At 42.3% G+C, this 24874-nt stretch overlaps 2 protein-coding genes across 6 annotated transcripts in view; both read right to left on the bottom strand.

Annotated features, from left to right (window-relative positions):
- Positions 1–244: 244 nt before the first annotated feature.
- Positions 245–5001, bottom strand: LOC115362687 (transcription factor-like 5 protein). The gene is made up of 6 exons (XM_030056726.1): positions 4422–5001; positions 4173–4329; positions 3916–4078; positions 3013–3187; positions 1980–2121; positions 245–1229 (listed from the first exon to the last, which is right to left on the bottom strand). The coding sequence occupies exons 1-6, from the start codon at positions 4997–4999 to the stop codon at positions 1104–1106; spliced, it is 1341 nt and encodes a 446-aa protein (XP_029912586.1). The 5' UTR covers positions 5000–5001; the 3' UTR covers positions 245–1103.
- A 1950-nt stretch (positions 5002–6951) lies between these two features.
- The window catches only part of LOC115362673 (uncharacterized), a 37365-nt gene continuing 19442 nt past the window's right edge, over positions 6952–24874 (bottom strand). For 3 of the 5 annotated variants that reach the window (XM_030056701.1, XM_030056699.1, XM_030056700.1), the window contains exons 8-17: positions 21091–21625; positions 19625–19784; positions 19337–19453; positions 19107–19208; positions 18538–18691; positions 17781–18432; positions 17528–17681; positions 17325–17414; positions 17039–17234; positions 6952–15477 (exon numbers count right to left, since the gene is read on the bottom strand). In XM_030056701.1, coding sequence (XP_029912561.1) covers positions 7436–15477; positions 17039–17234; positions 17325–17414; positions 17528–17681; positions 17781–18432; positions 18538–18691; positions 19107–19208; positions 19337–19453; positions 19625–19784; positions 21091–21625 — 10202 coding nt within the window. In that variant the 3' untranslated portion in view covers positions 6952–7435. The remainder of the gene's footprint in view (positions 15478–17038; positions 17235–17324; positions 17415–17527; positions 17682–17780; positions 18433–18537; positions 18692–19106; positions 19209–19336; positions 19454–19624; positions 19785–21090; positions 21626–24874) is intronic. The other 2 variants (XM_030056702.1, XM_030056703.1) reach the window with 2 other exon arrangements.

Below are 24874 nucleotides of genomic sequence, written 5' to 3' on the forward strand. Positions count from 1 at the left end.
TTATTTTTTACAGCTTGTGATTTGTTTTTCTTCAGATTTTTTTTCTCCCCATGTTTTTAATTACACCCGAAGATAATAAAAGGTCTCCCTTGCAAGATTTTTCAAATACCAGCAAAAATGTGGATGGAGAAATCAGACATGGTTACTAGAAGTATCAAAGGAGCCATTTGTGTGTGTCTTCTTGTCAATTCTGCAATGATCACATCCACTATGTACTACCGGTGCTGTAACTATTAAATATACATGACTTTAAATACTATTTATTATTTGTGGGTGACTGTTGTATGTACAGTAAGATGCTACAGCTTCATGTTGTAAGAAAGAACAAATAAAGCCACTTTTCAGTAAAACATTACTCTTTTCTACATATCAAGTAAACCAACTGTATTTTTCTACACTATAATGAACACCATGCAAATGAAGCAATCCCATAAATTCACAAGTTGGCGAAAATTCAAATCAAAATTTCAGATCATAGATAATAAATATAATGAAGAATAAATCAATTCTTCAGCATAGATTCAAACTGGACAAGGTGCATTTGTATTAACACAGTTTAACTGCCAGAAGGACTTAACACTTTTTTTAAATTAACTGAAAAGTCAAAATTATAATCATAAATAACAAATGTACATCTGATTATAACTGAGTGAACTGGTGATAGAAATACAGCTGAAATCACTGAAACAGCATCTGACCCGTTTTCCATAGAGAAACAGCGCCACCTGTATACGACTCCCTGCAAAGCACTCTTCTACAACAGGTTGTAGAAAAGTGCAAATAAAATTATCAGCTGTATACAAACTGGCTTATCAATACATACAGTAATGTGATCTAGTGTGGTCCTGAGATGCAGCTGAGGAAAAAACACCCACGTTTACTAACATACATCACATACATATCTGGGAGTGAAAACTTTCTCGACATTTGAATGTCTATAACAACACAACAAAACTTCTGTGTAGGTTTTCCTTAAAAAAAAATCCTTCAGTACTTGCTGTTCTTCTCAGAAAGCTAGTATTCCATGGCAAGACCTAATGGTAAGACCCCAGCCATTGAAATAAATAAATATGCTAATACATATAGGTTAAATAGTGTGGGAGTCACTGTTCTGCTGCCAGAGGAGTGCTCGGCGTCTGGCCCATCTCCTGTTGGACTGCGACCTGGCCTGAGGCGGAGGCCATCTTAGGACTGAACTCAGTCTTATTACACAAGGCGTTCTGAAACTCCTGCAAAGGGAGAAAAGAGCAGAGCATTGATGATGATGTCAGTGTGTTGTTTTGTTTGTTCCTATCATCTGGGCTGCACTTCTCTTTTACATACTCCTGGTGTTTGCACAGTCAGTGTAGTTGGACATATACAGTGCATCAACACATTGATGTATGTCTTCCAACCTTAAAATCTTAAAAGCAAGGATTGTTTTCACGTAGCACATCTAGTGCTCTTTTGTTGTTTGATGCTGTGTTTTTGTTAGGGTATGGGGTTTAGGGTATATTTGTTGGATGGGACAACAATACTTAACAATACAATACAATACTTAACTTTTAAAAACAACTAGAATATAATTATATAAAGCAGCCATTGCAATATGACCAGGGGAAACGTAAGATGTAAGCAGTGGTAAAGTAGACATAGGATCATAGTTGTCAATTGTCCTGCATGACACTGGTATTCTCCTTTAAGGGGAAGTGAATCACCATCACATGGCAGAAGAAATAGTCAAGAATTTTATAATGGGCTATGACACAATAACACCTAAAAGCAGACTCATCTTTTCACAGTGGATATTAATAATTATGTAAAGTTAACTGTGTTACTTCAAGCTCAGGTGGCCTGAAGTGATGCAAATATGAGCTTAAGCTCCCTGGTCCAGGTTAAAAGCCTCAAATAATTAATCTGCAGGATGATTAGGGCAAAATACTTCAAGTCATAAGCTCCATGAAGCTTTTACACCAAATGGAAAAAACAAAAATATGTACCTCTTTGAAAGTGTCCCCATACACTTCCTGGATGTACTTCAGAAAGGCAGTGGCCCACTGCAGGGTGGTGGCTTTGTCCGTCTCTGGGCGACAGAACGGCACCAGCAAGTTGAGCTCATCACAGCACAAACGAATCCTCCTCCTGCACAGCAGCGCGAGCAACACACAAGTGTGTATCATTATACAAGTGATTCAGATAGAATATGAAGTGGGATCAAATTGCCTCTTTCATATAAGTGGATATTGTCTATGCCTACAGCTATATGCCTGTCTATGTGGCTAAAGAACCAGCCAAAACAGGAAAACAACTACTTGTGAGTAGGGGGATTTCACGTACCAGAGTAAAAATGTTTACAAGGTTCTCTTAGCAGTATTTGTCACAAAACACTGAAATGGATAAAGTTGCTTGGGAGCATGCAGCATTTCTTGCACCTCAATAAAGCTGCTTAAGATGAGACCATTTTTACCCTAGGTGCTACTAATATCATTTGTTACACTGACTATGGTTACTTATGTAATATCTATAACTCTCAAGAGGGAGTTGCCTGGTCACACATAATTATCAGTTACTGGTAGGGCTGGGCAATATGGACATAAAAATCATGATATATTTGATTGAATACACTGATAATGATATTGTGATGATGTTGTAGCCATGACCATTGGTGCATTGATAAGATATTTACATAAGAGATTTTTGATATGCAGTCACTATTAGTGTGCATATGATAACCAAGCAGGTAGGAGCAAATAAAAGGACAGCTATAACCGCCTTAAGACATCCTCACACAGAACAAGGCGCTTATCTGGGTGAAAAAACCCAGGGCAGAGCTGGGTTGTTTTACAATCTTCAGTTTATACTCAATTTACATTTTTTCTTTGCCTTTAACCCGGCTTTTCATCTTTACACTCCAAAGGCAAACTGGAAAAAAAGATAACTTCACATGCACATACTGGTGCTAGTTCTTGGTGACATCTTTCACACTGAGTTTACATTAGGTGTACCCTACTTTGTTTATGTGGGCCTGTTTACCTGCGCTCCCTCTCCTTGATGTTGTGTCTCTCCCTGCGCTGGCTGCTGTCTATACAAGGTGCTGCTCTCCTCCTGGTGCTGCTCCCCGCCTCTCCAGCTGGGTCTCGGACAGCCTTAGCAGCTTTGATGGACCTGATACGTTTAATGGGGGCGTCAGGCCTGGCCACAGCATTATCTACGTTAAACACAAGGATGAGTATGAGAGGTAATTCAATCAATCCATCAATCAGACTTTATTTGTATAGCACTTTTCATACAAACAAATGTAATGCAAAGTGCCTCACACAATAAAACACACGCACACACACACACACACAAAACTGTAATAAATCACTCAGCAAAACAGGAACTGAGGAAATGCTGTCATAAATCTCAACAATGTGAAATGAGTAAACACCAGAGGCACGATTAAGACCAATAAGAAATAGAAAAAAATTCTAAACAGCAAAACCCAATGGTAATAAAGGGATGAGGAAATAGAAAATAAAAAACTCAAAACAGTAGATTAAAAAGTAAATGAAAGCTTAAAACGGCAAAATAAAATCATAAAATAGCATGGGGGAAAAAAGAGGAGAGCTATAGAAAAGAGATTAAAAAAATGCAAAATATAGAAGGATATACCAAGGGGTAAAACCGACAAAAATTGGTAAATAAACAAATGAAAAATTAATTAAAAGCCAGAGTGAAAAGATAGGTTTTGGGTTTGCTTTATAAAAATATCAACATTCTCTGCTGCCTTCAGATTTTCAGGAAGGCTGGGAGTTTTTGTTCTGACTTTAGGGATACCAAATAGGCCACTATCAGAAGACCTGAGTAGTAGTAGTTGAAGACAAACACATCTGCAGTGTAGAAACAAGTAAATATGTAGAAATAGAATATAAGGATTAGAATAATGATTTTTACTTTCCACTTTCACCAAACGCTGCTCCTCCGCTGGGCTGGTGTGACTGACATACTGGGCTTTTGTAATAACTCTCTCTGGGCAATAACTGAGTGGGAAATTCTTTGGGAAGAGCAAACCCTGAGACTTGCTGGGTTCAACTATGTGAGGAATATGGCCAAACACCTTGAATTAAAACAGAAAAAAACATAAGTAAACAGTGCCTTTAGAATAATGACAAAAACACAGTAAGTTTTTTTTTTTTTTTTTTCCATCATACCTGCCCACAGATGCCAGCAATCGGGTTGAACATTCCTCCTCCGTATGGCTTTGACAGCTCAATAGGTTTGGCTCGATCAGCCCTCATCCACTTCTGCATTGGTGTAAGTATGGCTGCATCTTGAGCCTCTGTGGACTGCTGAAGGACTGTCAAAAAACTGAAAGAAAACAGGAGATTTTGCACATTGCCTATAACACTCCGGCATAACACAGTTATTAACAAATTGCACAGCACTACAGGGAAGCCTACTTGCTAAGAACTGCTGACTGAGCATCCTGAGGTCTGGGGATGTCACCGGGCATGCAGTTAAACCTCTTCTCCAAGCAAACTCTCGCTGTTGAGTAGGGTCGGCTAGATGAGGAATTGCTACTATTTGCAGGCGGCTCTGCCTGGGTCACACCGACTTCACTTTGAGCCCTGGCCAGCACAGAAGCTGGGACCTCTCCAAATGTGGTTGGTGTCTTTTCTCCTGGCAGTCCGCTCATCAGAGACTGCTCTTCAGTCGAAGTTGACAGGTCGATCGCTTGGGTTGTAGGGGAGAGAGAAACCACTATGGATCCAGAAGCATCTTCACTGATGTGAAACCTAGCATCTGATCCATCTGGATCTGCAGCCTGCGCCTCCATGTGTGTCTGCACAACGTGCTGAAGGTGTGTATACTCGATTTCTGTCATCTCTGCCAGACTGAGCTCAGTGCTCAAAATCTGCCCCTGATCAAGTGCCATGCATCCACTTTGGCCCACCATCACCCCGAGGGAGTCACAGCTATACTCTCTAGATGACGGTGACACACTGATGCCTTTACATGCTGTCGAAAATGCTGACATCCTTAAGCCTAGAAATGAGGAGGAAACGAGAGGAAACGCTGTCTGGCCAATATCAACATCACCATGACAGGATACAGGCGTGTAGCTGCGCCACTGACTTCAACAGATTTACCTAATTAGTAAAACTTAGCTAGGACACTGCCCTGGAGTGTGCATTGTAATGTTAGCCACTGTAGTTTAATTTCTCGCTCCGAAACACTTGGATTCAAACAGGAACGCCAAACTTAGCATAAGTTATCGTGGAAGTTAATTTGCTCTGGCTATTACGGCTGTGACTGATAATTATAAATCCAGGACTACGATAAGACAACCTACCATATATACTTAGCAAAGACAATATATTAAGCTAGCAAAATCGGTACAGCGTTAGCATAATCTAAATTTCCACACACAACTCCCGACAACTACAAGTGGTGCAACGTTAGCTATTTATCATCACTCACACGCGTTCACATTCTCCAGTGCAAACTACCAACTTGCCTGATTGATGACAGAGAAAACTGTGGACAGGACGCTGACAGTTCACTGACAAAACCAGTGATTTTTTGCTAAATTATTCACCTTTCTCTCTGAGCGAGCCGTTGTGTCCTCCACTGAACTCCTGCCCGGTGGTTGCCCTGGGCAACTGACGTCGTCAAGCGCTCCGTGCACACACACTGAGTGAGAATGCAATAGAAACTATGGGATGCAAAAGTGAGTTAAGTGTAAATTCAGCAGTGACAGTAATAATAAAAACTAATGGCAACTTACTCCCTGCTGGTTCTGTTCATTTACACCCAGTGGTCACTTAATAAGCTCTGTCATAAATTCTACCTTTTAAGAAAGTTTATAATGTTCAGTTTTTGTTGACGTTGTGGAGAGTGCAAATTCAATTATTTGTTAATTATTTAGGTTGTAGTTTGCAGAGGTCTTGTATTGGACTACACTATATTTAGAGGTGTTTCTATTTTTTTTGTCCTTCTTATTTTATATACATGAGGGGGACAGAATAGTAGAAACACCTGTCTGTAAAACGCAGTCCAGTACAACAGCACCACCAACTATGAGCTCAATGCTGAGCATTTTAGGTGTCATAAAAAATAAACTTTGTATTGGAATGTATTAGATTGTGTAGGTGTATCAATTAAAGCGGCCACTGGGAGTAAATGAACAGAACCAGCAGGGAGCAAGTTGCCCTTCATTTTTATTACTCTCGCTGCACCATCATATATCACCATATCATGCATATCACTGCATATCAGCATGTATTAAATGTATTTTATTATCTTATTATTATTAAATGTATGTATTTTATTATATTAAAAAAATATATTTCTACTTAGCAATTAATTTACAAACAAATAAAACCATAGGGAAAAATGCAACGCAAAGGCAAATACCAATTGTGGGTGTTTCTTAAATATACAGGGGATTTTTCTGCTTCACAACTTGCAGTGCTACTGTTCACAAAGTGAATTTGTTTTTGCTAGTACTGCACATTCTTTTGAGTATTTTAGCAGAGGTTTTCATTCCAAGTTAAAATCCACCCTAAAATGTAACTCACACACATACTGTAGCCTATATCTGACTTTTAACCATTTAACAAAGAAAAAAAAGAAAAAAGAAGAAAATTCTAATTGATGTCATTGAAACACAAAACCTGATAATAATTTGGATGATTGAAATTTACAGAATGTTTGATGAAGGTTCTGTGTTGCATTAAAAGGTATGACCATAATTCCCATATCCCATAAAATTACAATGGTATTATGATAATGTGTAAAAATGATGTGATTATGTGTCCTTAAATTTAGGGGGAAAAAATAGAATCTGGGATTTGTCTCTCTTGACATTAATGAACCACTCTTGTCTTATTTCTAGATTTGGGTTCTCCTAAGTAACAAATTTGAGTATTTTCCTCACTGTGAAAATCAATCACAACATCTTCTTCACAAAATGAAATCAGGCACATCTAAAAGGTTTCTTTCTCAGTTTATTGACTTCTCGCTTTCTAAAAGAACACTGAAAAAAGCCATTATGTATGAGCAGACAGCTGAACATATAAGCCAGATCAAGGCTACTGTACTAACAACACCATGGCTGTATTTAGAAAAAAAAAATACTGTACTGTACAAACATTTTTGACTTGAAATATTGATTTGTATTTACAACACAGAAACCGTGATACATGATGCTGAAGAGCGATTCATTCATTATCAATAACAGAAATAAAACAATCTATCTTGTATAAAACAACACAAGCCAGAACATAATGAACTGAAACACATTTATAACAATCTCCATGATACAGAAAGTCTGATCTTCTGCATGGCTTTGTTTGTTGTCAAAAATGAAACCTAAATCAGACTTGGACTATTTACACAAAATACATTCAGTGTGTAGTGCAGTGGTATTTCTCTGAAATGCCATAGCATATCTGCATGTTTAGTCTCTCAGTCAAGCAGACACCTTACTGCCCTGAGGGGTGTCTGTGTTGTCATTTATAGCATGTTTCTCCCGTGGCTTCTCATCTCTTGTTTTATTTCCATCACAGTCCATACTTGGATTGGTTTTAGTTTGTTCAAATGCACCATGAAACCTATTTTTACCAGTTTCATTGCCCTCCTTCTCTTCTCCACATACTTTGCTGGTGCCTACAGGTGTGTTCATGGCTCCAACACTGCTTCGCTCTTGCTCCTGTCTCTCCATTTCTCTGTCCAGTCCCCTTTGGTCTCTCACTGGTCTACCTCTATTCCACTCCCTTCCATGACAGTCTGTAGTGTTACTAGTTTGTTGTTTCTTGAAGGCATCAGGGCTGCTGATTATACGATTTGGAAAGCGAATGAGACCTTCTGTTGGAGTGGGGAGCAAAGGAGCTCTATGTTTCTGTGGTCTTACTGTTGGCTGATTCTGTGGGCTGTCAAAGCGAAGGGATGACTGCCCTCCACTGTCTGGAGCTGGACCCATGGGCCTGCAGAATAGATGACTAGGACCTTGGAATCTTGGTGCATGTTGAACCCTCTGAGTCTCTAAAGTACCTTGATTGTGCAAAAGCATCCTTGGACTATTCATTTGAGATGATGGTAACATATCTAACTGCCTTAAATCCAGGCCTCTTCCTTCTTTATCTAGTTGACCTCTCAGCCCTGGTTCCCTCCCCCTCATGTTCGGCCCCCTGTTGTGTGATCCTGCACCCCTCATATCAGACCCTTGCATGTTATCCTTGAGGCCTGGTTCAGGTTCCATTGTGTCCAGCCCATAACCCGTATGTGGCCCTCTCCTGTCAGACCTAGCGCTTTCAGTGTTTAGACTCCACCTCTCAGGCCCAGGTCCTCTTCTATCTGAGACTTGTCTTTCAGGTGCTGACACACTTAAATCTTGCCCTCTCCATTCATCATGCACCTGTGAAGCTTTTCCATCAGGCCCTGGTCCGACCATATCCGGACCTCTTCTTTCCCGCCTGAAGTCTTGTTCTGGCCCTTGCCTTCCTATTCCTGAGCTTTCCACACCTAGACCCCGCCTTAGAGGTCCTGGCCCCCTAAACTCTGAACCTTTTTTATCAAATCCAGGTCCTCTACTATCTGACCCACTCCATTCATCTCGTACACATGAACCTCTCCTATCAGGCCTTGGGCCTTCAGTGTTTGGATTTCTGCTTTCAGGCCCTGGGCTTCTGAAGTCTGGTCCTCTTGGACCTCGTCTATCAGGTCCAGGTACTTCCATGTTTGGACCTCTCATGTCCCCCTTGAAACCTGGCCCAAAACCTCTGTTATCTGGGCCCTGGCGATTTATGTCAGGCCCTCTCCAATCACCCCGCATGCCTGGCCCTCTGTGTTCTGATTCTGATTCTTCCATGCATGGGCCTCTTCTGTTTGATCCTACATCCCTGAAGTCTGGCTGTCTCCAATCATCCCCCATATTTGGACCTTTCATATCTGGCCCTGGTCCTCTCATGTCTGGATCTCTTTGCCCTCTAAAATCTGGTCCTGGGCCCATTCTATCTGTCTCAGCCCCCCCTCTTTCAGGCCCTCTCCACTCATTTACTGGACCTCTCCTACCAGGCCCTCTCCATTCATCTCCTGGGCCTCTTCTTTCAGGCCGCTGGTCTTCCATATTTGACCCTCTTCTATCAGGCCACACTTCCTCCATGTTTGTACCTCTACTGTCAGGTCCAGAGGCCTGGACGCCTGGCCCTCTCCATTCGTCTTCCCTATTTACACTGCTCATATCTTGCCCTGGTGGTCTTGAGCCTGCATCTCTTCTATTTAGTCTTGCTCCCCTTTTTCTTGGACCTCTCCTGTCAAGTCCTGGGTCCTCCATATCTGGGCCTTCCTGAAAAGTCCCAGGCCCACTAATGTCTTCCCTTTCCCATTCATCTCTAGGGCCTCTTCTATCATGTCTAGGGCCTTCTGCATTTGGACCTTTCCTGATGCCTGGGCCTCGAAAGTCTGGACCCTCTGATTCTCTCCAGTCAGGCCCTGGGCCCTCAATAGCTGGTCTTCTCCTTTCAGGCCCCGGTCCCCTGAAATCTTGACCTCCCTGTTCTCTCCTGTCAGGACCTGGGCCCTCCATGCCTGAACTTCTCCTTTCAGGCCCAAGTCCTCTAAAGTCGCGGCCGCCTGGTCCTCTCCTGTCAGGCCCTCGGCCATCAGCATCTGGACCTCTCCTTTCAGGCCCTGGTCCCCTGAAGTCTGGACCTTTCCTTTCAGGCCCTGGGCTCTCCATATCTGGAACTCTCCTTTCAGGGCCAGGCCCCCTGAAGTCTGGATCTCTCCTGTCAGACCATGGAGCCTCCATAATTGGACCTCTCCTTTCAGCTCCTGGTCCCCTTAAGTGTGGACCTCTCCTGTCGTCTGGATGTCTCTGTTCAGGCCCAGGCCCTCTGACATCAGGAACTCCTGGTCCTATCCTTTCAGGTCCTGGGCCCTCCATATCTGGACCTCTCTTATCAGACCCAGGCCCTCTTACATATGGACCTTCTGGACCTCTCCATTCAGGCCCTGGGCCTTCCATGCCTGGATGCCTGTGATCAGGCCCTGGTCGCCGGATGTCTGGACCTCCTGGTCCAATCCTATCAGGCCCTGGGCCCATTATATTAGGACCTCTCCTTTCAGATCCCAGTCCCCTCATGCTTGGACAACCTCGTCCTCTTGTATCAGGCCCTGGGCCCTCCATACCTGGACCTCTCCATTCACGCCCTGGACCCCTGAATTCTGGACCTCCTGGACCTCTCCTATCAGGCCCTGGGCCCTCCATACATGGATGTCCCTGTTCAGGCCCCAGTCCCCTCATGTTTGGACCTTCTGGTCCTCTTGGGTCAGGTCCCGGACCCTCCATACCTGGACCTCTCCACTCAGGCCCTGGACCACTGAAGTCTGGGCCTCCTGGAGCTCTCCTATCAGGACCTGGGCCCTCCATGCATGGATGTCCCTGTTCAGGGCCCAGTCCCCTCATGTTTGGACCTTCTGGTCCTCTTGGGCCAGGTCCTGGATCCTCAAAACCTGTACTTCTCCATTCAGGACCTGAATCCCTGAAGTCTGGACCTCCTGGACCTCTCCTTTCAGGCCCAGGTGCCCTGAAGTCTGGACCCCCTGGTCCTCTCCTTTCAGGTCCCAGACCTCTCATAGTTGGACCTGACTTTTCGAGACCTGGTCCCCTGATGTTTGGGCCTACGTGTCCTTTTCTGTCAAGCCCTGGACCCTCCATACTAGGGCCTGGCCTTTCAGGCCCCAGACCCCTTATGTTAGGATCTCCTGGTCCTCTTCTGTCAGGCCCTGGTCCCCTAAAGTCTGGACCTCCTGGTCCCCTGAAGTCTGCACCTCCAGGTCCTCTTCTATCAGGCCCATGGTCTCTCCATTCATCCTGCATACCTGGCCCTGATCCTTTCCTATCAGGCCCTCTCCATTCATCACTCATGTGTGGGCTGAAACCTCTATTTTGACTCCTAATTTCTGGACCCATAAGGTGTGGTTCTCTCCATTCAGCCTCCCTATCAGGACCACAAACATTTGGCCCCTGTCTCCTCCAGTCTGGATTTCTCACATCTGTATTGGGGCCTCGACCTTCATGAACTATTTGTTCATTCCTCATATCTAACAATGGACCCTGCATATTTGGCCCTTCCATGTCTGCACTCCCAAAATCAGGACATGTTCGTCCAATGTCTTGCCCTGAGCTCCTTGCATGTGGTCCGCTCCTTTCTACCCTTGCAAGTGGGCCACTTATATCACCCCTATTTTGATGAGGCACCCTGTAACTTGCCCCTCGCATATCTGGCCCTCTAAATTCATGCATCATTTCTGATTGTCTCGTGTTTGGCAAATGCCCACTCCATTCACCTCGGATATCCGTTTGTGGCTCACTAACCTGTTGTCCAGGTTCTCTCAAATCTTGGCTTGCACCTGAAACACTGGGCCTTTCATCACTTACATTTGGCCCTGGTATCCTAATACCTAAACCTCGCCCTGGACTCCTTCTCCTTCCATCTGGACTCGGGCCTCTTCCATCTGAAACTCTGAAACTTGGACCCCTCCTATTTTGTCTTGTGTCCATATCTGGATTCTGGCTTCTCAAATCTAACCCTGGACCCCTCATATCTGGCCTTGGACCACCTAAGCTTTCACCTGGGCCTGGAATGTTTATTCCTGTTCCACTCTTATCTGGACTTGGACATCTGAAGTTTTGATTCTGATTTCTCCCATCTGCACCATGACTTCTCATGTCTGATCCTGGATCACCAATATCCAGATTCTCACCTCTAACAACCTCAAGACTGTGCTCCCTGATAGCCCAACCACGGCCTCGGCCTCTGCCTCGACCTCTACCACGACCACGACCACGACCTGCAAAAACCGATCCTCGATCTCTTACATCTGCACCTGCATCACCTAAACCAGAACATCTTCCATCTGTCATATGTGGTCTGAAATCCATCATGTCTGTCTGGTTTGAATTTGGCACCCTACCTTCTGTCTGTGGACCCCTAAAAGATGTACCTCTCCCTTCCTCCATGACACCCGGTCTGTAATGTGGGATTTCTACCTCTGGTCTGTTTACATCTGACCTTAAGCCCATTGGACCTGGCTGTGGACAACTAGGGTCTAGGCCTCTCTTCTCACTCAAGACACGACACATCCCTTGACTTGGATGATTCATATCGGGTCTAGGACCACTAATTTCTGGAGCCCTAATGTCAGGCTCTGTATTACCTGACCAAGGACCCCTCGTACCTAGCCTGGAATCTCTATTGGTTTGACACTGTGCATTATTTATGCCTGGAGCTTTCCACTCATTCTGTAGGTCTGATCCTCTCATATGTGAATATGTAGCAGCCAGAGCATGTCTTTGTCCTTGCTCTTGGTGTCTCATACTAAGGCTGGGATCATTTATTTCAAGATTTACACCTTGTGTGCCTGGGCCTCCCAGAGCTGGTTCTGAACCTGTCAACCCAGTGCAACTCATCACTGGTCCTGCTCCTATTCTATCTGGATTTTGATCTTGAATGTCTGGGGCTCTAATGTCTAACCTAAGACCCCAGCTGTCTGGTTTTACATTTTGCATGTGTGGGCCTCTCATATCTTGATGTGGAACCTTTTTTCCTGGCCCTATGATATATGGTCCCTGGCCCCCAATTCCTGGTTCTCTGATATCAGGTCCTGGACTTCTAATTCTTGGGCCTGTCAAGTCAGGTCCAGTGATCCTCCTCCCTAGACCACTCATATCTGGTCCTGTTGCCTTCATTCCAGAGCCTCTCATATTTGTTCCTGGGCCTCTCATACCTTGACTGTTTATGTCTGCATCTGAGCCTTTCCTATCTGAGCTATCACTTTTCTTCCCAGGGGCTTCAACATCTTGGTTGGGTACTCTCATCTCTGAACCTTGGCTTCTTGGATCTTGTCCTGTGCCCCTGTTATCACGGCCTGTGCCTAAACATGATTGTCTTAAACCTTGATCTAATTCTTCAGGAGCTCTCATTTCCATTTGCTTGTCTACACCTTTCATATCTCTGAAACCTGGAGCTATAATATCTGGGCTTCCCATAACTGAAACTGGCCCTCCAATGCCAGGCCATTTCATACCAGCTATTGTTGCTTGACCTCCAGTAAACAGACAACCAATTTCACTCACATGTGGTGCTGAAGCACTGATATCTGGCCCAGGATCTTTGGTTTCCTCTGCCTGATCTGAGTCCCTCATTTTTATGTTACTAGGCTTCATAAATTGTGGCTCTGGATCAGGGCTCTGAGGAGAATCTCGAATAGGGGGATCAATTTCTCTTAAAGGAATTGTACTTTCAATTTTGTCTTTGAACATGAAATCTTGCTGAGAGGGCATAGACTCTTGTTGAGGGCCACTGTCTGTGTTGTGATGATCAGTGAGTGAATGTTTTTGAGGCTCCAAGGATTTTGGCAGGTCTTCATGCTCAACCTTAACATTAGCTAGATGTTCATGTGGAACTGGAGAAGAGTCTTTGTCAAGTCTTTGTTGTGGAGTTGCAAACTCAACAAGGTTACATTTTGAATTGGGTCCATCAGGGTCATTTTTGATTGTAACAGGGGTGTATGATGAGGTGTCACTCTCTGCAGCGGGTTCAAGGGCAGAGTCTAGTGGTGTATTACTGAGAACTTCTGAATATTTTGATTCCTCAGCAATTTGCGGAGAAGGCACCCTTTGCTGTCCTGGAGAAAAGGAGTGAGTATCTCTTCTTGTGGGGGATGATGGAGATCTTTTATGTCCATGAGAATGACGACGTGAGGAATGATCCCTACGATGGCGCGCCTGCCGTTCAGACTGATCTCTTGATCTGTGTCGTGATCTGTCCCTTTCACTTCTTCTGTGTCTATCCCTTTCCTTCCGCCTTCGGGAGTGGGAAGGAGAGCGTCGCTGGGACCTTCTTGAGGGGCTTCTGTGGCGGTCCCTTTCTCGATGACTCCGCCTCTTCGGCGACTGCCTGCGCCTCCTGCCATGGTATGAAGTACCCTTATGTGAGGCACCATGCCCTACTCTAGACAATGATGAGCCACGAATCTTCATACTTCCCCCTTGAAATACATCCTCTTGCATTTCATTGAAGAGTGATTCATCCTCTGGATCGTAGGCCACATCAGAGTCTTCAATCTCTCCAGCAGAGGAGTACTTGTCACTTTCCTTCGCATTTTTCTGTGTTTCATTTTGCTTTGTAACAACAGCTGTGTCATTTTCCAAAGATGGATCTGTAGTTGCATTTTCTGTCTTGACAGTTTCTGAATTCGCACTTTCATTGTTCAAAGATTGTGTAGGGTCATTGGTCTTGTCTGTTGGTTCTGAAGGCTTTGGCTCTGACTGATTTGTGTCATGCTGCAGAGACAAGGCCTGACTTGGAGGCAAAGATTTTGCTGGGGGAGACATCAGTGAATCAGAAACAGAAAAATGAGCCATGAACATTCCCACGGCCTCTCTCTGTTGACGCAGTGCCTCTTCCTGCTCTTTCAACTGACGTTTTTGCTCTTCAATCTGCTTATTGAGCTCCTCAAGCATCCGTTGCTGTTCAGTCAATGTTGCAGCTGAGATAACCACAGTACCTGTAGGGAGGTTTTGCAGGACTGGGGCTGAGGTGGAAGCTTGTACTGTGGTTGAAGTGGAAACTGGTGTTACAGTCCCTGTGTTATTTGGGACAGGGCATGGTGTAGGAACTAAAGTTTGGGCAGGACCAGAGGTCTTTTGTACATCCATCTCATTTTGCATATCTTCAAAGATAGTCTCATCTTCAGGATCATAGGCCACATCATCTTCACCAAAAGTTGAGGGTGCAGGGCCATCTGTTTTCACTTTTTCTATTCTATGTGGGACAACCATTCCATATCCCATTGCTGGATCGTACTCCTCCTCTGGGTCATATGGTCGGTCAAACTCATTTTCCTCCTCCTCTATCTTTTTGACTTTGGATTTCTGTCCATACTGTTGGACTATGGGATCCACCATTGGGCCAGACACTTGAGGGGGCACTGGGACCTTCATAGCACCTACTGTAGTTGTTGCAGTGTTTTCCTCAATGGCAATGGCAGAGTCGGATGGCTTGTTCCCAAACAAAGTCTTCAGGATCGTCTGAAGGGGAGTGTGATTGCTAGATGCGGTATCAACATTTTTGTCAGAGAGGGTATTTGAGGTGGACTGAGTGGCAGTAACAGAGGTTGACACAGAGACAGGAGGGGTCGCTCTGAGGGAAGTCAACAGAGGTGGTATGGTAACTGAGCCAGAGGAAGATGAGTCTGATGGTGAACCCGTGCAAGGAGGGGAACCAGGTGGGGTGGTGCTGACAGGGGTCTCTGGATTATAGGGTTGGAATATCTCCAGTTTGTCAGAGCCATACAGGGCTGGAGGTTTTGGGATCCACATGGGGTCTTTGGTCATATGGACTTTGGGTCTCTTCTCCTCAATTTCTTGTTGGAAGTTTCCTAGACGTTTTGGTTTTTGTGTAATTGCCAGTCCCAGAAGAAGATTGGGTCGGTTCTTTTCAAGCCCTATACAGTAAAGAAAAGGAAGATAAAACATATTTAGAGGTTATCTTAATTAAATAATGAGGACAGGTTCTGTCTTGTTACCCTAATCGTAAGTGCTACATTGTCATTTTGTCATTATGAAAAAAAAAGCATAGCCTAACCCTTTCTCCTTTTTTAGTACAATTCAGACACACAAGCAAACAAACAAGCTCACAAACAATGAAAAAAAAACAACAAAAAAAAAAAAAAAAAACAGAGTTGTGCATTTTGAGCTCCCTGCTAAAACAAGTTGTAAATCTAATCCAACCCTACTGAAAAGGTTCCCTCAAACAATACCAGTTCTAAACATTATTGCTACTTGAAACATCCCCTTCTTTCATCTTACTGTTCACACTCAAATACAATGCCATGATAAAGCACTGACAAAAAAGGAGACAGTCTAAAAAAGAGAAATTTCCATATTTTTCATAGTCATTTAATATGTTTCAACAAACACCCATGTTTCAGCGTATTCTGCGTTATTATTGTGTAAAATAAAAGGTATCTTTTCCACCTTTATCTTTTCCATAGCCTCAGTGATCCATTCTTTCTGAGTAGGTGAATGCAAAGAGATAGTTATTCATAATGACTGTCTTTGTGACCATATATAATGACAGAAATATATTTTTACTCTTTGAAGATACTCTGCTGAAGCTATGCAAATCTCCCAGTTTCCATGATTGTCGTGAGTGGTAGTTATATTAGTGTGTAACATTGCCCACGTAGTTATATCAAACCACAGATCCTTCATTTTACTGCTGTCCCATAACATGTGGACCAGAGTTCTTTCAGCATCACCACATTTTATACAAGCACTGGCATCCCTTATTGCCATTTTTAAATAGCTGATATAGGGTATGATACAGTCTGTTAAGTATATTAACCTGCCTTAATTTGTTTTCTGTGCAACGGAAGGGAAATATTGCAATTTTCTATGTCTTCCCATGAACTTTTGTCCTCTAATTGCACAACTCTTAAATTATTAATTTAAGAGTTCTTCCTGTTTGAACTAGTCAGCCTTAGGTATGAACATCTTGCTTCTGATATGGTTATTTTATGCAGATCTTCAAACCAAGTGTTTTTATTTTATTTATTTATTTATTTTTACCTTATTTTAAAGCATTATTATTATTATTATTACTATTATTATTATTATTGTTATTATTATTATCATCATAGTAGTACTAGTACTACTAGTAGTAGTAGTATTGTAACAGGCCTAAGGAAGACTATTCATCTTTTACTATGTTCACAAAACCCCACAGAGATATGGGAAGACTTGACCATCATTCAATATCTGACCTTACTTTATATCCACAAAGTAGCCCATATTGAGTAATGTTCTGACTGATGTGCTAAAGTGAAGCGTGCACATCCATTTGGTAGAGGATTATGCCATTACAACACAGTGATAATTTACATGTCTTTCTCCTGATGTCCAAACCAGGTTTGAACATATGCACTCACCCTAGTCAAATAATGCAAGAGACTGTTTACATCAGATTTTGTGTATTGATAAATGAAAGTCAAAACTCTGCCACACCTGGTCCCTCAAGAGGTTCCAATATAGACGGGATAGCTTCTTTTGCACTCAGTGGAACAAGGTATATGTCCTTGATACAACGGCTGCTATTGGCCACCACACCAAAACGTCCTCTGCTGCTGAAGTAGGAAAACAGGGAGACATATGCTACCTCTTCTTCCTCTGTTGCAGGGTGAAACCGGATCACACACAGTTCCTGAGGAACAAAAAATAATGAATATGTTTACAATCTTAGCATTTTAAAATATTGATGTGAGAGACATAAAGAGCAATATATACTGCTTGCCTTGTTAACAGAGGTCTTCAGTCTTGCAACATACTCCCACACAGTTTGAGGCATGATCCTTCCTCCAATTTGTATAGTGTCAGGAAGGTCCTGAGCACAAGAGATAATGTTACTCAGGTGTTTGGCAACTTAGGTCTAACCATACTTTATCATTCTCCTCTTAAAAAGATTATGTTAAAATGCAATTTTGGTCAATGCAATACCGCTTTAAGATTTTCAGCTGATCCTGACACCAAATATCCCTTGGTGACAAATTTGGCCACATTGAGCATGTTTAGGAAGCCTTTCCAGAAAATCTCTTGCTTAGCCAGAAACTGGGCAGTTTCACCATCAGGTGGGGAATGGGACACGACAGTCCTGAAAAATCAAACAATGACACAATAATAATCATGTAGTAATTGTAATGCAACGTGTGTTCTTGAGGGCTTCATACAATAATTCCATTGTTTTAAATACCTTGAAGATGAACCATAGAGTCTGGGATCTGCTGAAGAGGATGGCTTCATTAAGATAGATTTCGGTAACACTGACGTTTGTGGCAGTGAGGAAGGCGGTGGCAAGGGTGGGGTAGGGCTAGTGTCTTTGAGAGGGGTATAAAGGGATGATTGGCTCTGAGCTGTATTCACTGGACCAGAGGTGCCACTGGGCAAAACAGATGACCTGCTTGCCGCAGTGCGGGGGTCACGCCTTGTGATGGTTACAGTAGAGACAGCAGGAATTACAACTGGTGTATAAGCTCTCGTGCCTGTCTTGGGTTTAGGGGCGTCTGGAGTCGGGGAAGCAGGAGACTCCATGACAGGAGAGACAGGAGACTCTAAAACAGGAGAGGCTGGAGAATCCATTACTGGGGATGTAGGAGACTCCACAACGGACAGGGCTGGGGAATCAATGGTGAGGCTGGATGCAGGTTCCATTAATGGCGATGTTGGGGAATCCATGTCAGGGGAGTCAGGGGGTGCCCGTAGAGGGGAGTCATCTCCTGCACAGCCTCTCCATGAAGGCTGTGCAAGGCTAGAATAGCAGGACTGGCCATATTCACGCTTATCTTTTGAATCAGAAATCTTGGCCTTTTTCTGTACAGGTTCCTCCTCCTCAGCTGGTAACTGACCTAGAGGAAGAGAGCATGTTTTTCTGAGGAACTAAAAAACAATAATGAGTGACAATAATGTTTTTCTAGGTAATGTGCAGCTAATCTATTTTTTTCTCTATTTACCTGTGCATATCTTGCATTTTAGGTCAAAGAGGTGAGCTTTGTGCTCCGATGTTGTGTCCTTCAGCATACAGCTGAGAATATCTGGAACTGAGCTGTTCTGGGCTGGCTGACTTGGTTTGGTTTTGAGAGCAGGAGGAAAATTTTTCTTTTGTTCCTAGGGAGCAACAGACACAGATACAAATATACCAAAACAGGACATTATTGTTTAACTCAGCATATTTGCAAAAAAGTAAACATCCACAGCATTTCATAACTACTATGCCATTGTAACAAGTTTGTAGTACTGACAAGTCAAATTTGAAAGTACTCTGCACTCAAGACTCAAGAGGTGCGTCAAGCAATTAAAAAGATCAGAACCTAAACACTGAGGATCTCGCAGTCTGAAAGGATTGAAATTTTTTTTTTTTTTGAATCTCACTACATGGATGAATAGAATTATTTAGCCATGCTCTCAAAGAGTGAGAGCCTCATACTTTAGTTTCTGTAGTACTGAAAGAATAATGTGGAAAAATGATGACAAATAATAATCACAGTTCCATCTGTTTAATAAACATGAGGCAGATACACACCGAGTTTTTATCAGATCTGGTGGGATTCAAACTGGGCAAATCAACCTTCACTGCTTCAGGTTTCTGGAGTACACTCGGTGCTTTAGTGGCTGTGTCCTTAACCTACATTACACACAAGCAAAGGAAAAGGGCTATCACATCAGAGAGAAGCAATGCTTGTCCCTACTGAGATGTGATTACAAGAAAAGGTATATTATCTGCTTTTCTACTCTACAACTGCTGTACTCCACCTCAGTTGTTTCCTTTGTGCTTGGTTCAGGCGCCTTGGTGGCCTGCATATCCTTTTGGCTCATCCTGACCAGCCTGAAAGGACTGATTTCTCCATGTACAACCCGATACAACAGGCCCTGGAAAGGACCCATGATTGGATTGTTAAGGTTTGCAAAGGGAACACGTTTAAGTTACTGCAATAAAATGTCACTTCAAAAATGCATCCAATTATTAATTTTAATACTGACATGAGAAGGAAGAGCAGAAGATCACAGGACAGAAAAGGGATTTGTCACGTGTCAACTAACCTTGTTTTTGGGGTCTTTCAGATTGAACATTATAGTTCTGTACTTGTTCATGTACTTGCTGTCTGTGTTGCGAAATATGTCGAACATCTCCATCTCAATGTTCATGACAAGCTTTCCAACTTCACTCTCTGGCATCTCCAAATCCTCACAATCACAAACCCTTGATAAATGAAAAGGCAAGTTGTTAACTGTTTTGTTTTGATGTTTACAAGTATGAAGAGACAAGCACAATCCTTATATTGACCACACCAATGATTTCCAATGTTTGGCCCATTTACTACTATATTCAATCAATCAATATTTTGAAAATCACGCAGGCATGCTAATCAAAATCAAAATCCCTCCATTTTCAAATTTGAATTTTTGGTTGACACATTCGCTATATGATGCTCTGCTTCAGGGGCTAAGAAATTTGTTGCCCCTCATAAACAGTGGAACAAACAATTTGTGTTAAGTTTCCCCGGGAACCATTTTTCTTGCAGTGCGTCTGTTCCACTCTGCCTGGTTAGACGTCATCAAACAAAAACTAATGTAGAAAACTTTATGACAGTGATGGAAAACTGAGGTGAAGAAAGTGTCTAAAAGCTCATTTTTGTATTGTAGTGGAATGAATAGTCACCGGTGGCTGAATAAAAGGTAGGAAGGTAGGAAATAAAAGGTAGGAAAAAGATCAGCAGAAATGCAAAGTATATACATTTTGTAGTCATTACACTAAACATGTAAAATTACTGGTGTGGTCCTTCAAAATCAAATAGTATTCACCATAATTAATCCCTTCTGCCTTATGTAAATCTATTATCTGTACCCTTGTTTAGAACCAACCCCAAATTATTTCTTAGTTTTGAAAGATGTAATATTCAAAACTGCCTCAGTAGAGTGTTGCTAAGTTTTTGACACTCTCATGCATAAGGTGCATTTTTGTGTAGACTAATTTTCTCATCATTTTAGTTTAGTTCAGTTTATTTTTAAGGTGCAGCTATCACAAATGACATATAACTAGCCTGTGTGTGTATTTACAAGCATAACCCCTTCTACTAGTAGATTTATAACCTACTGCCCATATTGATATTCAAATATGCATAATTTAATGTACAGATGCAATTATACAATAGAAAATCACCAGTTAATTTTCATACTATAGTGGAGTTGAAAGTTCATTTGAGCACAAATATCCTGAAAATGTAACTTTTGAAAAATGAATAGTTGAGTCTGCTCTGTCACAGTGCAATGCAATGGAACTTAGAAATGTTTGGTAATGAATTTGTATTTTATTTATGTACCTAATATGTATCTGGTTAAGTCTAAATTTATTTATTATATGGTTATCAAACCATCATCAGTGTTACCACTTCCTAGGTTGACACTGTTTTTTTTTTTTTTTTTTTTTTTTTTTTTTTCCAAAGTATACAAGTTTACAGTCTATTTCTGATTAGGGGCTGCATGTAAGCTTGTGAAACTATTCTCACCTTTTGAACAGGATGCTGGTGAGCGAGCGCTGGATGCTCTGTCTGACCAGGTTGTTGGGCTGAGAGGGTCTGGAGGACGGAGCAATGGGTGCTGGAGACACGGGCAGATTACGGGTTTCATTCAGCAGCATGGGAGCTGAGGAGGGCTTCGCCCCTGATGCTGAGGCAGGTACACTGCTGGGTGGAGGCTGAGGTGCAGGCTGCTTCTTTGGTATGACAAAAGAAGTCTTGGTTACTCTAAGGGCCCCTGTTTCCTCGTGTCTGGAGGTTGATGTACTTGGGGCCTCTGGGGCTGGAGACGGACTAGATTTTGCAGGGGTGGCTGGTATAGGGAGAGCCGAGTCCAGAGATTCTTTCTTTGACACACCACCGCTATTTAACGGCTTCTTTGCTGTTCCATGAGTGTCACCCTGAGGCTGGGACGGTTCAGTGACAGGCCCAAAAGAGGGAGAAGCACCTGTAGAGGGGTCCTCTGGAGAGTGGTTCAGAGGAGTCACAGCCTCACTGTCCGCCTCTACTCTACTGTCCTTATTGGCTGTCAAAAAATAGAACAGCAAGGAACCAACATAAGATGTCACTCTCTAAATCACTGGTACATTGAATATGTTAAACAGACACACACACACATGGATGGACAGAAGATTCAAGACAGATGATTCTGAGAGTGGTTTACTATGAAGATCCCAATTCCTCACATCAGGAAAATGTTGCAAATTAGGAAAATGTGTGGAGCCTTTAAGTCTAAAATATAATGAAGCCTATTTTGTTTTCCTCTCTTTTTCAACTTCTGATCTGGTTAACATTATGCATGCGACTCTAAAATGTATGGAAACCATATCTAACAAAACAAAGTAGTGTTCACAGCTTCAGTATTTTGATTCTCAATATTTCAATGCAAAAAGAAGAAGAATTCAAATAAAATTTTCATAAAGAAGTGAAAATCTGGATTATATTGGCATCCAAGACTTTCAAGGTTATTTACTTGCAAAAGATAAGATTCCCACTTGAGAAAGAGTTTATTTATTCCATTTACTGTGTGTCTTATAATTCATGAAATGGCTATTTGTGCAAAGTTTTTGCATGGGAACAAAAAAGGACTTGACTGACTGTATCTCTACAGAGGTTCAGGTTATGATTTACTGTTCAGTGAATTCCCCCCTGAAGATTTGTGCACTGAATTCTAAACCTAATCGAGCCAAAGGGTGAGCGAGCTTTTTACATCAGGGCTGCTAGACTGTGGAATGATGTACCCGAGGTCAGGCTCACAAACTCAAAAAACACTCTTCAAACACTTTCTCAGGCTTGCTGTTATTTGAATGTGTATGCTTGTTCAAATACCTCTGTATTTATTCTCTGTGTTACTCATAATTTGATTTAAGCATACAATGTCATTTTAACTTGTTTTAACTTTTGCATGTTATTGATGATATATTTCCTGCTTATGTATTTCACACTTTAATGTTAATTCTCCTTGTTAAGCACTTATCCTTGTTTTGAAAAGTACAACAGAAATAGTAGCAGTAGTAGTAGTTTTGTGATTGCTGTTGTTTTATTGTTGTTATTATTATGAAGAGCTCACTGAAATGTATACGTCTCTCCCTAGGTACAGTGTGGACAGGGGCAGTTTTGGGGATGTCTAACAGTAATACATTTTTTAGGCAATCAAGTAAGCAATTTATTTCCCAAGATGAGTACATGCACTGCAGCTTAGGTAAAGTTTATAGTTTGGGTGGCAATAATGGCTCTTATGTATTTTTCTATTATTTATTTCATTGAAATGCTAAACTTGGGAGTAAAAACAAACAAAAAAAGGAGTGATAAAGAAACCACATCCAAAAGAACAAGCTCATTAATCATGTATGGCAAAAAAATAGTATATTTCTGTATCTGGTAGAGTTCAGAGAGGGTGGAAACCGTGCACTCGAAGCTTGAACTTCCATCACCCAACTTTATCTATAGGGTTATTTTTAAACATAGGAGGAGGGAAAATGGGATCAATAGATTCAATTTACTCAAAGCATCGCAAATTATGGATTGCAGCTTTTATGTTGTGTATAACGGAGGGATAGCACATAGAAAAAAAATGCTCTCTTTCAGAATTGTATGATAACCAAAATACAAAGAGACAGATTATATAATGCACAGGAGAGACACACATGGCAGGTAAAGAGACAGAAACTGTGTGAGACAGAGGGAACTTTTATGTAAGAGTGTTATGTTTGAAAAATATCTGCCTGATCAATGACACTCTCAGGTCCTCTTGACCAATCAAAGATCATACAAAATTTCCAGTTTATGTGGAATACCTTAATTACCTAAATATCTTACTCTAGCTCAGCTCACAGATAACTCCTAAGCCTCTGGACAATGTGGTGTGTGTTTGTAAATGTTTACTATCTCTCCCATGCTTAGATGTGAGGGAGGACAGTCTCCCATCACCTTGCATGGGAGACAAACTGCACGGAAAGGTCACCAGAGACAGCGTTTCTTTTGACATCTGAGGAAAAACAGGTTTGAATCCGGACGTTATGATACACTTGTCCAGAGCTGACCATGTTGTCAACTTGTCTTGTGCTTGTTTGGCATGGCAGTGAATTGCATTGGTCATGATGCAGCTGGAAAGATGCACAGCAGCAAAACTTATTGGCTGCAACCCCCCTCCTGCCTCCTTTGTATTCTTTACCTGTATGCAGTGTAAGGCTACTAAAGTTGCTCAGTGACCCCTCTCACCCAGCCAGCTCATGTCTCTCTTCTTCCCTCTGAAAGAAAGCTCATCACTATCAGATCCAGAACCTCTGACTTGCATCACTGCCTGCCTGAGGCAGCACAGATGCTGACGTTCATGGGAATGGGCTGTACAATAACAAATCATTTTTACTGATTTCTCTTATATATAGAACCCTCATGTAAAATTCTTAACTTGCTGCGATCCTTTGTCTACTGACCTTTTTAGCTTGATGTGTGTATTTATTGCTATAACAGGCAATGGGTATAAGATGGGCGATGTACAGTACAGGCCAAAAGTTTGGACACACCTTCTCATTCAATGTGTTTTCTTTATTTTCATGACTATTTACATTGTAGATTCTCACTGAAGGAATCAAAACTATGAATGAACACATGTGGAGTTATGTACTTAACAAAAGAAGGTGAAATAACTCAAAACATGTTTTATATTCTAGTTTCTTCAAAATAGCCACCCTTTGCTCGGATTACTGCTTTGCACACTCTTGGCATTCTCTGGATGAGCTTCAAGAGGTAGTCACCTGAAATGGTTTTCACTTCACAGGTGTGCCTTATCAGGGTTAATTAGTGGAATTTCTTGCTTTATCAATGGGGTTGGGACCATCAGTTGTGTTGTGCAGAAGTCAGGTTACTACACAGCCGACAGCCCTATTGGACAACTGTTAAAATTCATATTATGGCAAGAACCAATCAGCTAACTAAAGAAAAACGAGTGGCCATCATTACTTTAAGAAATGAAGGTCAGTCAGTCCGGAAAATTGCAAAAACTTTAAATGTGTCCCCAAGTGGAGTCGCAAAACCCATCAAGCGCTACAACGAAACTGGCACACATGAGGACCAACCCAGAAAAGGAAGACCAAGAGTCACCTCTGCTTCTGAGGACAAGTTCATCCGAGTCACCAGCCTCAGAAATCGCAAGTTAACAGCAGCTCAGATCAGAGACCAGATAAATGCCACACAGAGTTCTAGCAGCAGACCCATCTCTAGAACAACTGTTAAGAGGAGACTGTGCGAATCAGGCCTTCATGGTCAAATAGCT

This window comes from Myripristis murdjan, chromosome 7, assembly GCF_902150065.1.
Source record: "Myripristis murdjan chromosome 7, fMyrMur1.1, whole genome shotgun sequence".
Lineage (NCBI taxonomy): Eukaryota > Metazoa > Chordata > Actinopteri > Holocentriformes > Holocentridae > Myripristis > Myripristis murdjan.